The sequence below is a fragment of the Pseudonaja textilis genome, chromosome 18, assembly GCF_049901715.1.
Source record: "Pseudonaja textilis isolate UNSWEBS1 chromosome 18, rPseTex1.2, whole genome shotgun sequence".
Taxonomy (NCBI): domain Eukaryota; kingdom Metazoa; phylum Chordata; class Lepidosauria; order Squamata; family Elapidae; genus Pseudonaja; species Pseudonaja textilis.
In genome coordinates, this window is record NC_142007.1 from 865,002 (window position 1) to 882,034 (window position 17,033).

At 54.0% G+C, this 17,033-nt stretch overlaps 2 protein-coding genes across 3 annotated transcripts; one reads left to right on the forward strand and one right to left on the reverse strand.

The window, feature by feature from the left end:
- Positions 1-177: 177 nt before the first annotated feature.
- KLHL21 (kelch like family member 21) lies at positions 178-8,885 on the reverse strand. 2 transcript variants are annotated; one of them, XM_026720866.2, is made up of 4 exons: positions 6,753-8,885; positions 5,915-6,320; positions 2,998-3,070; positions 178-2,592 (listed from the first exon to the last, which is right to left on the reverse strand). In XM_026720866.2, exons 1-4 carry the CDS (start codon positions 7,801-7,803, stop codon positions 2,311-2,313), a joined length of 1,812 nt encoding a protein of 603 aa, XP_026576651.1. In that variant the 5' UTR covers positions 7,804-8,885; the 3' UTR covers positions 178-2,310. The 2 variants fall into 2 exon arrangements, with proteins under 2 accessions (XP_026576651.1, XP_087771301.1); XM_087915175.1 differs by lacking the exons at positions 178-2,592; positions 2,998-3,070 and adding an exon at positions 4,079-4,250.
- An 892-nt stretch (positions 8,886-9,777) lies between these two features.
- On the forward strand, positions 9,778-14,617 carry PHF13 (PHD finger protein 13). Its single transcript, XM_087915176.1, has 3 exons — positions 9,778-10,364; positions 11,914-12,475; positions 13,271-14,617. Exons 2-3 carry the CDS (start codon positions 12,115-12,117, stop codon positions 13,495-13,497), a joined length of 588 nt encoding a protein of 195 aa, XP_087771302.1. The 5' UTR covers positions 9,778-10,364; positions 11,914-12,114; the 3' UTR covers positions 13,498-14,617.
- The last annotated feature ends 2,416 nt before the right edge of the window (positions 14,618-17,033 follow it).

Genomic DNA, 17,033 nt, shown 5'->3' on the forward strand with positions numbered 1-17,033 from the left:
GGCTTTTAAGAAGAAACTGGAAATTGTGAATTTTCACCCGGCGGGGATGGGATTTAGACCCCTCCGTGCAAAACACATCCCCTCTGCGGTCTCTCTCTCTCTTTTCTCTCCTCTCCCTCTCTCTCTCTCTCTCTCCCGTCTCCCTCTCTCGCTTTCCTCAATCAGATTCCGGCAGAGTCAACAAACACATTTCTTTTATTTGGCACGTTTCAAGTTCTTTCAAAGGAAAGCTTTACCAAAAACCAGACTATTCTTTGCTTCGAAGGAAAAAGAAATCTACAGTACATTAGGCCAAGTGCAAGGACTACATTTAAAACGTTCAATAAATACAAAAAAAGGAACGGAGATTGCGAACTCTTCCCATTCTTTTGAAATTATTCTCATACATTGGAAGGGATTAAAAGCAGAACCACGCGAAACGGCCACGGCCGCACGGAAAAACTAGCCCGTCTTTAAATAGCGATAGTCCTCGACTTAATGACTGATGGACCCCGCCCTCAGAATACAAGTAAATACGAGTCGGGCCGAGCGTCCGGATTTTGAACACGGGTTCACGGGGGAATGCTACAAGCGGTCGTAAGTAAACGGGCCATAAGCCGCTTTTTTGAGTGCCCTTGTAACTTTGAACAGTCACTAAGCGAAGCATTGTAAGTCAAGGACTATCTGGAGGTTTTCTTTTCTTTTTTTTTAGCAATTGCAGAGTTGCAATGGGTAAAACGGAGAACGAAGCAGCAACGCAAGAAGGAAATCATCCCCCTCCTGCATTGCTGCTTCGGTCTCTGTGTTTTCATCCATTCTGGGTCAGTGCATAGAAACTAAAAAGTCTATAAAAATATCCTTTTCTCCCATCGTAGAGATTACAGGCCATGGGGAATAGTCTTTAAAAAAAAAAACTACAAAAGGTAATCGTTTATTTTTCCCAAGATGCTAGTCCTCTTGAGGAATGAATGCCAGAGGTAGGGTGTCAATTCAGCCTTTTTTTTCTTTTTAAAGCAACTTTAAAAATCCCTTAATTTGGTAAATTTAAAATGTCTTTTTTTCCTGCCAAAGTTTAACAAGTGGGGAAAAACAAGCTGAAATAATTTCTGAGTGGATCAACAATACGGAAGGGCACCACATTGGCTTGGTTGCCATTTTGCTAAAGCGGAAGTTGGTTTAGTTGTGGTTTATTGAATGGACTGTTGCCTGGGTAAAGAAAGCCAGGCTGGTACGAAACACACCGTGAATGAAATTAACCAGGATTATCCTACCTGGAAGAAGGGAATTTGCTGGGGATATCCCCTTGCCCTGCAGAGGATCCACAAACCATATTCGCGTTTTTTTAATTTTGCAAAAAATCCACTCCTAAAATGCAATCGATCGGTCCTTGTGACGCCACATAGGGCAAAAAATCAAGGCTCCCCCCTCAATCTAAGGCACACCCAAAATGGGGTTCAGTTGAGCCAACTGGCACACACAGGCTTTTCTGTTCACACATCCTACACGGCAGCTCAATTCCAGCTGGCGCGCCTTATAACCATCATTCATGGTTTATGACCCAAGCATTAACACGAGGCTTTCCTTTCGCCTCCAAGGCACACTGGCTCAATGTGCAATTTCTTCCAGGAAAATCAAAATATTATGGCCTCTCTCTCTCTCTCCAGATGCAGAATGGCAGAAATGTAAATGGGGGTGGGGTGGGCACCGTAAAGGACATCCAGTCCAACCCCGTCACTCAGTGCGAGGACAGGCAACACGATCCATTCCCCCCACTCACCCCTAGCAAATACCAAGGAATGGATGGCATGCCATGTCGAAAGACGGAATCTCTGGTCAACCTGACTGGGTGACGACAGACAAGCAGAACCTAGGAAGGATCCCCTTGAGGTCATCCATCCCAACCCCAGGGGAGGGAAAATATCATTTTTAGAGGATTTTTTTGTTTTTACCAGTACAGAAAACTTGACTTATGAATTCTGTCCAAGGCCAAGAAAGGGGAATGGACACGTTCTGGCTTGGCTTTGCACCCCAGGCCGCATTTCTGACCCTTCTCACATGGAAGACCTTCCCTTCATGGCTCCCCCCACTCTTCCACCCCCGTGCCTGAACCCCAAAACCTCTGCCCACCCTCCACCCCCAATTAATCGTTCAGGAACCACCCTGCAATGCCACCCCGTTCCCGCATTCGCCAAAGAGGAGATTGGCGGAACTGCTAGGACAGGACCAAGTGTGCCAACCCACTTCGGCAACGGGGTGCCCTCTGCCTTCTAACCCCGAGGGGTCCCACCGGACCACCGACAAACCACAACAGCCGACGACCCCTCGAGCCCCTTAACGCAGCTCCTGCAGGTCTTGTCGCGGAGGGTTGGGGGCGAAGGGGTCTTCCAGAGCCCGCTTCTCCTCCTCTTCCTCCAGAGCCGTTGGCATGAACTGACGGAAGATACTGACACTGTTGTGCCAAAAAATGGGCTCTGGCAATTGGCCGGCCACGCTCCATTTCCGGGTCTCGGGATCGTACGATTCAATCGTGCTGGAGAGTTCAAAAGTATTGTCGTAACCGCCGGAGACGTAAAGTTTGCCTCCTAGGACGGCCAAGCTTCCTCCGACGTGCACCTAGAATGGAGGGAAGGAAAGAAAACGCGCCAAAATTATTATTGATGACAATTGGTTGCATGGTCAGCCAGATGTTCAGACTGGACCTGGTGTTCTTATCCAGCTGTTGAGTCCGTCCCAAGGATGTGGGAAGAGACAGGCATGATTGACAACGAATTTTGTCGTGGGATTTAAGCTGTTCCAAGCCAAGCTGCCTTTCGCAATTGACTGATGGGGATTTTGTCAATGCCAATGGTTATTAGGAGGGGCGGTCGCACAATCAGCCAGAGTGGATTTGACAATTTTGATCATTATCGAGTCCGTCCCAAGGGCCTGGGATAGACAGAGGTTGCTGTTTGATGCTGTTAAAGTTAATTCTGAGAACTGAAGCCCGCTCCTCTTAAATTTGCAAGACCCCCTACCTACCTGGAGCATCGGAGGGATTTTGTCCCATTGATTCTTGGTGGGGTTGTAGACATCCACTTCAGCTGAGTCGTCTCTGCAGGAGAAGAAAAAGAATAGATAATAATAATTATTAATGGCTAAAGCGGGACTAGAACTCGCCGTCTCCTGATTTCTAGCCTGACGCCCTAAACACAACACCCAACTGGCTCTCGTACCCGAATATCCTTGTTATTAATCTTAGATTTTAGGGTGTTATCAAGCAGAGCTTCAGATTTCTTGACGGAAAGGAAACCTTTTTTGCAAGTTTGCCCCGCTTAATATCCCTAGAGATCAGTCTGCTTATGAAACACCCCCAAATGCACCCTGCGCAAAATCAGCCCTCCTCTGCCTGTTCCTCGTTTTACCCAGAACCTTCCAGAAGAGTTGTCGGCCAGGAGTTGTGAGTTAAGCACAGTGTGTTCCTTTGGCCGGCTCCAGTTGTGAAACGCCAAGTGTGACAGCAACAGGTGCGACCCAGGAATTGGGGGGGAAGAGAGGGAGGATGGAGGAAAAAAATTGTTTTGTCACCTCCACGCCGGAGACACAAACCTATTGGAGCTGCCACAAACAGGAGGCCAAAATTAGAGGTGGCCCTTCACGATGACCACAGCGGAGTCGCACCATTTCTGCAGCTAAGTTGAGATGTTCGTTCAGTGGACATTACGATTTCTTTAGCCACGGTTGCTAAGCGAATCCCTGCAGCTCTTAAGCTAGTAACATGGTTGTCAAGCAGCATCCCGCGGATGCTGCTTGTCGGAAGGTGGCCAGAGGGAAATCGCGTGACACGGCGACGTCATAAATACGAGTTGGCCAGTTGTCTGGATTTTAATCACCCGGTCGTGACGTCCCTAAGTGTGAAAAGTCCCTTTTTTCCAGTGCTGTTGTAACTTTGGATGGTCATTAAATGAACGTTTGTAAGTCTATTTTTAAATAATAATAATAATAATAATAATAATAATAATAATAATAATAATAATAATAATAATGCAGCCCATGTCAATTTGGGAAATTTGCAGGAAATTTGGTCCTTTTTTTCTCCCCCCCGTTGGAAAAACTTTCAGGAGGAAATTCTGCAGAGTCCAAAGTCTAAGGATCACCGGCACTTTGCCTCGTCTGCTTTTGGCAACAGGGACGTTTTTCTTGGGTTCGGCGAGGAATTCGAAGCATGCTTTATAGCCGGCTCCGGAGAGCTACGCGGCTAGAAAATCTGCGGGGACCAGCTGCAAATTTCAGTGCTGGGAAAGAAAAATATCTTTGGCATCCGTTCCTCGTTTGTCTCAAGAGCCCACAAAACGGGGGGGGGGGCCTGGAGCCAAAGCCCTCTTAGCAGCTGGGGGGCTGTCCACATTTGCACACCAACCGTGCGGAAATGCCAAGCAGGCTCCCTGCCATCCGCCGTCCGCAAACACGGCTCTTATCTTGGCGATAAGAAGGGGGACGAGTTCCAGGCCTCGCCACCCGAAAGGCCATTTTTGGCTAAAACCCTGGACCTCCAGCGGCCGATACGATCAGCGAAAGCAGCTCATGTTGTCCGCCCGAAGATTTGGGACCCCAGAAAAGAAAAAGGGGGTGCTTTTTCTCCCCAGCCAATTCGGGGGAGGTTCCCCCCCACAAAATGCGCAAGACAGCCTCTGCGGAAAGCCGGGAGAAATTGCAATAATCTCATTTAAAAAAAAAAAAAAATCAAGAGCTTTTCTGCCGAAAGCAGAAAAGGAGGTTTTGGACCCAGAAAAAAGGGGTCTTTTTTCTCCCCATCTGATTCGGGGGGAGGCTCCCCCAAAAAAATACAGCCTCTGCAGAAGTTGCAATAATCTCATATTTTTAAAATATGTATATCTCACGAGCTGGTTTCTTCCCGAGGAGGAAGACGCCAGCCAGCCAGCCAGATAACCTTAAGAGCCTCTGGAAAACAGGCGCTATTTTTATAGCCTCTGGAACGTGGGACTTGTAAAAATCTTTAATTTTGCAAACTTTGTTCTACTTTTAGCAACCTTTTATTTTGGGGAAAAGAAAAAGTTCTTTTAAGGCTAAGAGACTGCAGAAGAGGCCGACCAACCACAGATAAGTGGAAAGAATTCAACTACAGGTAGTCCTCGAATTACAACTGTTTATTTAGTGACCACTTGAAGTGACAACAGCATTGAGAAAAGTGACTTAGGTCCAGTTTTTCACACTTACGACCATTGGCCACGTGATCAAACTTCGGACGCTCGGCAACGGACTCCTATTTACGACGGTCGCAGCGTCCCGGGGAAGCAAACCAAGTCAATGGGGAAGCCAGATTCACTTAACGACCGTGTAATAAAAGTGCTAAAAAAATGGTTGTCACTTTTCCAGTGCCCTTGTAATATTTGAGCAGTCGCTAAACAAACCGTTGTAAGCCGAGAACTGTCTGCATTTACTTTCTGGACTGATAATACAATACAATACAATACAATATTGTATTATAATGCAATATAATATAAAAATATAATAAAACTAATATATTGTAATGCAATGCAATATAATATATAGCATAGTATAATTAATATATTAATATAATATACTATAATACAATACAATATAATGCAATGCAATATGATATAGTATAATATTGTAATGCAATGCAATGCTATATAATGTATAGTATTGAATAGTAGAATTAATATAATATATAAATATAATGTAATGCAATGCAATATAATATACTATCCTATAATATTGTAATGCAATGCAATGCAATAGTATAGTATAATTAATGTAATAATACGATATAAAGTAATGCAATATAATGCAATATACTATAATAAATGCAATAGGATATATAATACAGTGGCTGCTTTGGGACTTTGCTCTCCAGTCCTGATGCCCTAAAGGGGGTCATTTTTGCAGCTCTCCCATCCGAGACCCTCCCCATTACCTGACGAAGTACATGAGCCCGCCCAGAGTGACCGCCTTGGGGGCGAAGGACCAAGGGGGCAGAGGCCCACAGTTCACCAGCGTCCAGAGGTCCGACTCCGGGTCGTAGCACTGCATGACCATGGACTCTTTGCCGGCCAGGGAGCCGGTGGCGTAGAGCTTCCCGCGGGAGGTGACGGTGGAGCAGTCGTCCATGGGGTAGGGCATGGGCTGCAGGACCTCCCAGCTGTCCAGCGTGTGGTCGTAACGCTCGGTGCTGTCAGCCGCCACGATGTAGAGCAGGCCATCCAAGACGGCCGAGCTGTGGTACTCACGGGCTTTCAGCATGGGGGACACCTCCGTCCACTCGTTCACGCTGGAGTTGTAGCGCCAGACGGAGTCGTAGAGGCGCGAGCCGTCGGAGCCGCCTGCGGAGGAGAGCCGTCAGAGAGCAGGTGCAGAGAGCTTTGGGCTAGCGGGAAAGGCACCGGGCTTAGAAACCAGGAGAGGGTGAGTTCTAGTCCCAGGTTACGACTGCAAGGTGGCTGGAAGGCGGTAGACGGGGAGTTTCTAGTTCCACCTTAGGCAGGAAAGCCAGCTGGAAGTCAGTGAGTTCGAGTCCCACCTTAGGTAGCTTTCCTGCCTAGGATGGGACTAGAACTCCCTGTCTCCCAGTGACCGGGCCCAAATCACCCAGCCGGCTTTCCCGCCTATTACCGAACTAGAACTCCCACTTTCCAAACCCCAGAAGGGCATCGCTGCCCCCCTCCAAGCGCCTCCCCAGCGCAGGCCCGATCCTAACCCTTTGTCTTCCCGCCCAGGGGTCCCGGGTGCAAGAAGTGGGGGGTCTGCCTCCTCACCGGTGACGTAGACATCGTTGCCCAGGGCAACGGCGCTGTACCCTCCTCCCAGGTGGTCGGGGAACTCGGCCAGGTAGCGCCAGTGTCCCGTGCGCGGGTTGAAGCCATCCACGGTCACCAGCTCGTCGCAATCCCGGTCGCAGCCGCCCAGCACCACCAGCAGCTCGGCCAGCCCCGTGGAGGGGCGAGGGCGGAGCCGGGCGCAGGGCGATCGCTCGTGCCGATCCAAGCGGCCCGCCTGGAAGAGCCGCGCCTCGGCCACCAGGCGCAGGCAAGCCGGGGAGCGGGCCACCAGCGGCTCCCCCTCGACCTGCGCCAGGAGGGCGAAGCGCCGCACGAAGGGCAGCCGCACGTGGGCCAGCAGCTGGGGCAGGAGCCCCGCGCGCGATCCGGGCTCGGCGCGCACCCAGCGCAGGGCCAGGGCGAAGGCGGCCTCCTCCTTGGGCACGCGCAGCGCGTCCTCGCGCAGGTAGGAGACCAGCCGGGCCAGCGGGACGCGCTCCAGCTGGGCGCCCAGCTCGCCCTCCGGGTCGGCGGCGTGGCGCAGGACGCAGCGGCGGGCGGCTTCGGCCAGCGGGGCGCAGGCGAAGGTCTCGCCGAAGTCCTGCAGGTCCAGCGCGGCGGCGGGCTCCAGCCGGGCGGCCAGCCAGGCTCCGCAGGCGGCTTTGACGGCCGGGAACTGGAGCAGGTCGGCGGCGCGCAGGAGGCGCTCGGCCAGCTGCGGCTGCGGCGCCGGGGGCGGCGGCTCCGGCTCCTCGGCCCCTCCGCCCGGGCTGAGGGCGCCCAGCTGGCCCGTGTAGGCGAAGTCCAGCAGCAGCGCCAGGCAGTCGGGCTCCACGCCGTGCAGCCTCACCCGGGACGCCCGGGCTTCGCGCAAGCCGCCGGCGAACATGGCGCGGAAGTAGCCCGAGGCGGCGGCCAGCACCGCCCGGTGCGCCCCGAACTCCTCGCCGGTGCCGGCCAGGAGGGTGACGTCCAGCAGCGCCCGCTCCGAGCGCAACGCTGCCAGGCCGCGCAGGAGAGCCGAGGCGTGCGCCGCTTCCGCCTCCATGCCTGGAAGGGCCGGACTGAGAGACGCGGGCCGGAGGGGATCGCGCGGGGCTCCGCCCGGGCAAGGCGCCCGCCTCCTGGGCGGACCTCGGAGGGCGGGCAGTGGGGAGGGGGCGGCCGCCCTGCCGGGGTCTCCAGCGCTGCTGGTTCCTTCTGCTATAGAACGACGGGGTTGGGCAGGGAGCCTGGAGGTCTTCTAGTCCAGCCCCAGCCTCCAGCCCCCTACCTACCGCATCCTGTTCGAAACGGCTGTCTAGTAGTCTCTTGCAAAGGGGGGGGGGGGGGGGCTTGCAGGGATTGGAGTCCAGTTATTTACTGTTATTGTCTATTTTACTTTTTGGGATAAAACAATAAAGAATAAAGAATAAGGAGGAGGAGGAGAAGAAGAAGATGAGGAAGAGGACGAGGAGGAAAAGAAGAGAAGAGAAGGAGAAGAGGAAGAGGAGGAAAAGAAGAAGAAAAAAAGAAAGGGAAAGAAGAGTAAGACTGTCAGTCATTCCTGTCCCTTGAAGGGGATCTGGGGACCCCTGGGAAGATGGGGGCGTCCGGGTTCAAGGACGGGAGTTCCTTTGGGTGCCCCCTGACATTTCTGAATTCGGAAGCTGCCTCTGGGCTCTCCTTTCCCTGCCTCACCTGTTTGTGTCCTTCCAAAGTTGTTTACACACCGAAGCCAGAACGGAAATTTTATACAGGTTGTCCACGCCTTACAAACAGCTACATTTAGTGACTGTTGGGAGGTTACAACTGCACTGGGGAAAAAAGGCCACTTAGGGCCGCTATTTCCACTTAACGACCGTTTGCGGCATCCCTGTGGATCACACGGTCGAGATTCAGAGGCTTGGCAACTGGCATGAACTTATGACGGTTCCAGCATCCCAGAAAGTCACGTGTGATTTCCCCCTTCGGTGGCCTTCTCGATGGGGCAGAGCCAAGGGGGAAGGCCAGATTTGCTGGACCGCCGTCGTGCCGCTTAACGACGGCGGGGATTGGCTGAACAAGAAGAGGAGGACAAAAAGCGGATGTTTTGCACCCCAGATTTGCGGACATTGTAAATCTTGTCACCCCCAAAGAAATAGTGGATGGACTCAGGTTCTTTTTCTGTGTTTCTCATGTCACCCCCCCCACCGACCATGCCCCTCCCACCTTAGACACACACACACACACACACACCCCACAAAAGCAGAAATGAAAGCAATACAAAAGGTGCCAATCCCTTTCTCCCCCCCCCTCTCCTTTTTGGGGGGGTAAATCCGCTCTTTCTCCAAGCTATGGCCCATCATCTCTCTTTTCTTTGGCTGCTGAGCACCGGGACTTGAAATGCAAACGAGCCCCCTTTGAGGAGGGGGCCCTGAGGAGGCAAGTTTCTAGTCCTCATGGGGGAAGGGAGGAGCACTCGCCCCCCCATCGCTAACCCTCGGCTTCGGGTGGAGGATCTAGAAAAAGAGCCGGCCAAGGGGGAAAAAAAATAATCAAATCAAATTTTTTTAAAAAATTGCTTCTTCCATTTTAGCAAAGGGGAAGACCAATAATATCAAAAGTGGCTGGTAAAGACCAGGGAGAGGCTTCGGACTACGTTCTCCGGCATGCCCTGCGCGTGGGCCACGGTGGGCATGCGTCGGCTTGCCGACACCGACCGTGGACTACGATTCCCGGCAGGTCTCGTGTGCCGCGCAGGCGCACCAGCAGCGAATAGAGGCGGAGCCCAGACGGCGGCGCGGGGGGGCCAAGTCTCCCCCTTAGCCTGCCAGGGCGGGGCTCCCCCCTCTCCCCGCCCACCCCAGACCCCGCTGCCGGTACCGGGCGACGCCGCCGGAGGAGACCCCGCCATGGACTCGGACTCCTGTGCTTCCCCGCTGCCCCCGAAGTGAGTCGCCCCCAAAGGGGCATCCCTCTTCCCGGGGGGGATCTGACACTGGGCACCCCTGGCCACGCCCACGGAGATGGGGGAGTGGGAGAAATCGGACCCCCCACTCCTGCTGCAAAAGACCTCCCGGGGGCAGATTGGCTGGAATGCAACGGGGAGGGGGCGTTTGCCCTGGGAGGGGTCCCTCTTCCGCGTCCCCCGAGGGGGGCATCGTTTTCCCTTTCTGCGCCCCCCATTCCTGCCCCCTTTGATTGCAGCCTGGAGAAAAGGGGAGGGGGCGGAGACTCCCCGGATCGGTGAGGGGGGGGGGGGGCGAGGTTAGCGATTGCACCGTCCCTTTGCGAGGGTCCCGGCTTAGCTCGACGCCCCCCACCCCCCCGCCCACGATTTCTTCCCCGGTGGCTGGAGAAGCAGCGGAAGCCTCGGTGGTGGGTGGGGGCGCCTCCTGCTTGCAAAGCGACCCCCGCCCCACTCTCCACCCGCGGGCGTTGCAAAGCGCCCCCCCGCTCCTCCACCCCGGCACCGCCGCCGCCGCGCACTCGCCCCCCCCAACTCACCGCCGCCCCCCTCCTCCTCCTCCCCCCGCCTCTCTTCGCAGGATTTCCCCCGGCTCCAAGCGCTGCCGGACGGTGGAGGATTTCAACAACTTTTGCACCTTTGTCCTGGCCTACGCTGGCTACATCCCCTACCCGCACGAGGTGGGCGGGGGGGCTTTATTTTGGGGTGGGGGGCTGGGAAGGGGGGTGTCTTGCAAACCTGGCGGGGCAGGGTTTGCGGGCGGGGCGGGGGAAGCAGCCCTGGGCGTTTTCATCGGCAAAAAGGTCTGGGTCCTTTGAACAGCTGAGCCAGGGAGGGGTTGGGGGGGGAGGGGCTAGAGGAGAATTTTGGGTGGGGGGCTTGAACCCCCCCCAAGCTTTTGGAGGTTTTGTCTAGGGCTGCCAAAGGACAAAGATCGGCTCCCCCCTGGGAGAGGCTGCCATAAAGATTAGGAAGTCTGCTTGAGAAAGGGGGGGCGGTATGCCAGGGATGGTTGGAACTCTTTAAAGCGGCCACCTCTTGTCTGCCATTCCATCTTTTTGTGCAAAGAGCGCCTGTCTCTCCCTCCCAACCCTTGTAGCGTAGGAGAAAAGATTCAGAAGGGCGGGTGGGAACTTGGCGGCATGGCTGGCACTCTTGAAAGTGGCTGCATCTTCCTAGCACAGCCCGAAGGGCGGCTGTTTGCCAGGAGCCTTGTAGGGATTGAGAAAAGATGCAGAAATCGGGGAGGGGGGGGGAAGGGGGAGAGAGGGGGGGAATGTGGCCCACAGCTGGACTCATTAAAGCTGCCATATCTTTTCTGCAATTGGACAGCCGCAGAGAGTGGCTATCCCCCGTCATATATGATAAAAATGCAGCAATGTGGGTGGGAACTTGGCACAGCTGGCACTCTTGAAAGCAGCTGCGTCTTTTGTGCCTTTGCATCTTTTTTTGCACAGCAATGAATAGTGGCTGTTTGCCAGGACCCTAGTAGAGATCTGAGAAAAGATGCAGAAATAGGAGCGGAGGAGGGGATGTGGGCCATAGCTGGAATCATTAAAGCTGCTACTTCTTTTCTACAATTGGACAGCAACCGTTCTCCCACTCCCCTCAGGTCCCTTGTGGTATATGAGAAAATAGGCAGAAATGTGGGAGGCGGGGAGGAAACTTGGGCCACGGCTGGCACTCTTTAACGTTGCTGCATCTTTTCTGCCATTGCAGAAATAAGGCGGGCAGGAAGGAAAGGAAATAGGGGACGCAGCTGCAACTATTTAAAGCAGCCACATCTCTTCTGTGATTCCATGCTTCCTTCAACTGCACAGCCACTAAGGAACTTTTTCTCAGGATCCTTTGTGGTGCTGGAGAAAAGATCCAGAAACGGGGCGGGAGTGGGGAATGTGGGCCAACACTGGCACTCATTAAAGTTGCCACATCTTTTCCACCAGTGCTGCCGAGAGGATCCCTTTGTGGTGCTGGAGAAAAGATCCAGAAACGGGGCGGGAGAAGGGGGAAAGAAATGGCCACGGTTGGAACTCTTTAAAGCCACTGCATCTTTCCTGCAATTGCACAGCCATCCTTGGTGGCTCCTCCCACATCTTTGGAAATGCTGGGGTAGCTTTAAAGAGCTGCGAAAAGGGGGTTCCTTCTGCCCCCTGCCTTGAGTTCCCACAGCACTTTCTAAGGAAAATAACTCAGCGTGGCTGTTTTTGAAGAGTTTTCTCGTGCTTGCAGGATACGTCTGGCTGGAGCAGTGCCAGCTCCCCCAACAGCACCCGGGGGGCCATTGACAGCGATGGAGGGGACCCCCCTTTGGGACACCTCTCCCTGCCAGGAAAAGCCCGGAAGACCTTCAGCCAACTCAAACATGGCAAGGCTTATTCCTCCCTCTACCAGTGGTCGAAGCCCAACGGGTTTTTGGTGGACCGGAAAAAAATGGAGAAGTTCCGGAAGAAACGGCGGCTGGTGAGGAAGGATGTGGCGCTGCCGGATGTCCAATACACCGAAGACGACGAAGAGGAGGAGGAGGAAGGGCTGCGGGAGAGAGAAGGAGAAGAGCCGTACGCCGAGACCCCGCTCAGCCCGTCCTCCGAAGGCGATGCTCAGTCTTCCACAGGCCGCTGCTCGGCCTGGGATTCGGACACCCCCTCGAATCCCCCCTACCCAGCCGCCGCCCCGGAGGAGCAGAGCCTCGTCCAGACGGTGGGCAAGAGGACCATCATACGGCAGGGGAAGCAGGTGGTCTTCCGAGACGAAGACGGCAGTGGAGACGATGAGGACATCATGGTGGACTCAGGTAAACCCTGGTGGGAACCTCTCGCCCTCGGAGCCCCATAGGAAGATGGCGGGAAGCGGGAGAGAGGGTGGGGGTCGCTGGTGTTACAGGCCCTTGGAGGATGGGGGTATCTCCTCGGCAGTGTTTCTCTACCTTTTTAAGACGGGTGGATTTTCAATTTCCCAGAATTCCCCAGCCGGTCCCCATTGGACTTCGGCTCCCAGAATTCTCCAGGCTGCTGGAGGAATTCTGGGAGTTGAAGTCCACGCATGTTGAAGTCGCCACACGGTTAAGGAATCCTGCTGTACGGTAGGATGGAGATGGCTGATGCCGAGAAGGAAGCAGGAAGGAAGTCATTTGGAAGCAGGCTAGAGACCGGGAGACGGGGAGTTCTAGAACTGCCATAGGCAAGAAAGCCAGCGGGGTGCGTTTCGGCCAGTCGCCAGGAGACAGTGAGTTCTAGTTCCGCTTTAGGCATGAAATCAGGTCGGTGACTTTGGGCCAATCACTAGGTAGCAGGGAGTTCTAGTGCCATCTTAGGCATGAAAGCCAGCTGGGGGACTTTGAGCCGGTCCTCTCTCTCTCAGCTTAGTCCACCTCACAGGGGTGGAAGAGTGAGGACTACTGGGTGTATCTGCTGCCCTGAAATAGTTATAGAATTAATAGATGCAGGGTAATAAATTAATATACCAAAGGCAGAGAAACAGACTGGGTGCGTTCAATCCTGCTCCTCCTAGAACCGAAAAGCAATCCAATCCCCAAAGTTTCCCCACTTTTTCTGACATTTTTCCTCCCCGTTTTTCTGGACCTCGGCAGACGACGACTCGTGGGACCTGGTCACCTGTTTCTGCATGAAACCCTTCGCCGGGCGCCCCATGATCGAATGCAAAGAGTGCCACACCTGGATCCACCTGTCCTGCGCCAAAATCCGCAAATCCAACGTTCCCGAGGTTTACGTCTGCCAGAAATGCCGGGATTCCAAATTCGACATCCGGCGGTCCAGCCGTTCCCGGATGGGCTCCCGGCGGCATTTCCTGGACTAAGCTGGCGGGAGAGCCGGCGGTGGCCAAACCTTGAAATTTGGGAGTTTTGGGAGTCGGTAGGACCGGGGGTGGAGATCTGCGAGCCCGACCGCGAGGCCCGCCTATCTTCCGAATCACCGGATTTCCCATCGGGAGTCGGAACTGATTCCCGGCTGCAAAAATTGGGGCGAAGGGGACTGGAGGGGGGGGGGGGTGTCTTCTCAGTTTCCTTGTCTTGGGGAGCAGAAAGGGAAATAACTGGGAGCTGACCAGCCACCCCATTCGCGGAGGGATTGAGTGCAACAAACAAACAAACAAAAAACACAGCGGAAAGGACCTCTAAAGGAGACAAGAGGAAAACAAATAATCTCTCGTTATTCGAAGCACAAGATTTGGAAATCGGGACGGTTTGTAGAATTTGACTCTCTTTCCCCGCAGAGGTTAGTCCAAAGATTTGAGAAGCCCTCAATCCCACCAGCTGCGCTTGGAAGGACGAGAACGGCGCCTTCCCTTTTCGGAGGGAGGAGAATTTTTTTCTCCCTGGTGCTTCCAAGAACCAGCCAAGGGTCCGAAAAGCTGGACAAAAGCCCAGCGGGACGAGGGCAAGGGGCAGACCTCATTTTCGGCTGTCCGTCGGTGCTGCCTTTGGACTTTACTGCCTTCGCCTCCTCCGACGGGCGAGGGTAGGTGGGAGAAAGTGGGAGAAGACACCCCCCGCCGCCGCCCGTAATCTTCGATCGATTTAAGTATGACATTCCTGGTCCGTTTCTGGTGTTGTGGTGTGAAGCCCCTTTGCCCAAGTCCCAAACGTCTGTATGGGGGAAGGCGGATTCCTGGATCCTTCAAAAGACCCCTGGCGAGATCCACTGGGATCCCTCTCTCAACAGCTGGCACGCCTGGAGGAAATTTCCGGTTTCTTTTTCCGGGACTTTACGCCAGGATTTAATTTTCCGTTCCTTTTCCTCTTTGGTTTATCCACGTTGGTCGGATTGGGGGTGTGTGTCCCTACAACCCAAAACTCTGGGTCTTCCTCCCCCGTCCTGCCCAAAGCAGCTGTGTATCCAAGCTTTCGTCTGTGTACAATCTCCGTTCAAGAGCTTTAATTTTTTAAAACGACAATTAAAATTATTTGTTTTATGGAGTGCGGCCTCTCGAGTTCGAATCCCTCGCTTGGCTGTCTTCCAGCTGCGTTCTTTCCTCCCCACCCTCAAAAAAAAAGGCTTAAAAATAATGCAAAAGAAAATCAGGTGACATAGTAATTTGGGGGTATCATTGTACGTACACCCCAAAATCAATAAACCAACATGTTCTTTTAGATTACAGATAGTCCTTGACTTGCGACAATGGAGCCCAAAATTGATGTTGCTAAATGAAATGGGGGTTACGTGAAACTGCCCCATTTTACGACATGGTTGTTAAACAAAACTGGCTTCCCCCTCGACTTGGCTCATTAGGTCGCAGAAAGGGAACACGTTACACCAGCCCCCGTCCCCCAGGAAATGCCGACCGTCGTAAATATGAGTCCGTTGCCAAACGCCTGAATTTTGAGCACGGGGATGCTTTGCAACGGAACGCTTTTTCCCAGTCCTGTCGTAACATTGAACGGTCGCTAAATGAACAAAAGCCGAAAAGGGGCTTGCAAAGGACAGCCCTGGTCGGCTCTGCAGGGCTGTTGTAACAATTTACAACACAGGGGAGGAATAAGGCGAAAAGACCCCAAGTTTGTAGGCCCTGCAGGGAGCAAGACTCGCCGGGGCCTCTGAGCACGTGCAAAATGCCCCTAGCCCCCTGGGCTTTCTGCAGAGGGGGGCGGGGCGTTGGAGCCTGACAGGGAGGGCCCAGCCAAAGTGAAGGGAGCCCAAGGGGAAGGAAGGCACCGCCGCCATTTTGGGTGAGGATGATGCCCAAAGCTAAGGGAATGTCGGCTTTGCAGGCGGATAACCACCCGGGAGAGAAGCCAGCTGCTCAGCCGAAGCCTTGCAGGAATGAAGGAGGCGGGCAAAGCGCTTCCATCCCGCGGGATCCCGCTCCGATCCTCCTGGCTGGGGAAGTTCGCATGGCAACCAGAAGGAGGGGGTTGCAAACACACACACACACACACCCCGCTCTACCTCTATGACGTTTCTAGGCAGATGCGCACAGGCTCCAGAAGGCCAAGCGTTGTGTGCAGCCCGCTACAACCGGTTCCCGAGCGGAGCGCTGTAGGAATGCGGGGCGAAGGGAGAAATGCATATGGCTGGCTGGCTGGGAACTCTGGGAGTTGAAGTCCACATACCTTATAATGTGGGAAATGCTGGACATTTGAAAGAAAGGGGGCACACGAAATAACTGGAAGGGTTTGGCAAGATTTACAACGTGTGTTGACGCATGGATTTTCTCTCGGGGGGGCCATTCCACTCGTCGGGGGAAAGTCCCAAATTTTAATTCGCAAGTGGCTGCTCTCTTCCTTCCCTTTCTCTACAAACAGCCAATTGTGTCCTGATGCACAACAGAAAACCCAGCTTGCTGCAGCCCCAGAGCGTGGGACCTCCACGGGGAACAATGGGGGCTCTTTCCCCGATGCATCGAGGAATGTTGGCTTATGCCTCAACCCCGGGCAAACCTGGGCAAATCGCTCCAGACTGGGACCAAACATGGTTTTGTTTGGGGTCCTTTATTAGCTAAGTTCCCATTGTGTCTTTATTATTGTTCTAAGTAATTCAAGGTGGTGAATGTACCTAGGTCTGTTTCCCCCTCCTATAGTCCCCAAAACCAACCCTGTGAGGTGGGCTGGGGAGAGAGAAAGGGAGGGAGAGAGGAGAGAAGTATGGAGAGAGAAGAGGAGGAAGACAGAGAGAGAGAGATGGAAGGAGAGAGAGAAAGGGAGAGAGAAAGGGAGAGAGAAGGAGAGAAAGAGGAGAGATGGAGAGAGAGAAAAGGAAGAAGAGAAAGAGTGATGGAGGGAGAGAAAGGGAGGAAGACAGAGAGAGAGAGAGAGAGAGATGGAGAAAGAGATAGGGAGGGAGACGGAGGGAGAAGGAGAGAAAGAGGAGAGAGATGGAGAGAGAGAAAAGGGGGAAGAGAAAGAGAGAGAAAGAGAGATGGAGGGAGAGAGAAAGGGAGGGGAGAGACCCAGTCACCCCATCTGTCTTCCATGCCCCAGGTAGGGCTAGAACTCCCCTCTCCCGGTTGGTGCCTTAACTACTAGACCCCACCACCCAATTTCAACAGGGTCGCTTCAAAGAGAACCTTGTCTCAGAAGCGCTGGGGGCTTCCATTCACCCCACCCAGGGGCCCTTACGACAGTCCGGACAGCCGCTTGACCTGGATGGCCTACGGGTCTGCCTGCCTGAGCAAGGGGGTTGGACTGGGTGGCCTCTGAGGCCCCTTCCAGCTCTCGGGACCCCACCTTCCAAACACCAACTTGCGCTGGGGAACCCAGGTGGAGGTTTTGCCCTCTTTCTCTTCCGGGGGGGGTGGGTGGGTGGGGATGCCAATCCCCGAGCCCCCTTCAATGGGGGATCCAACCCCACCCCAGCCATCTCACACAGACGACGCCGGCCGTCACAAAATGGGGT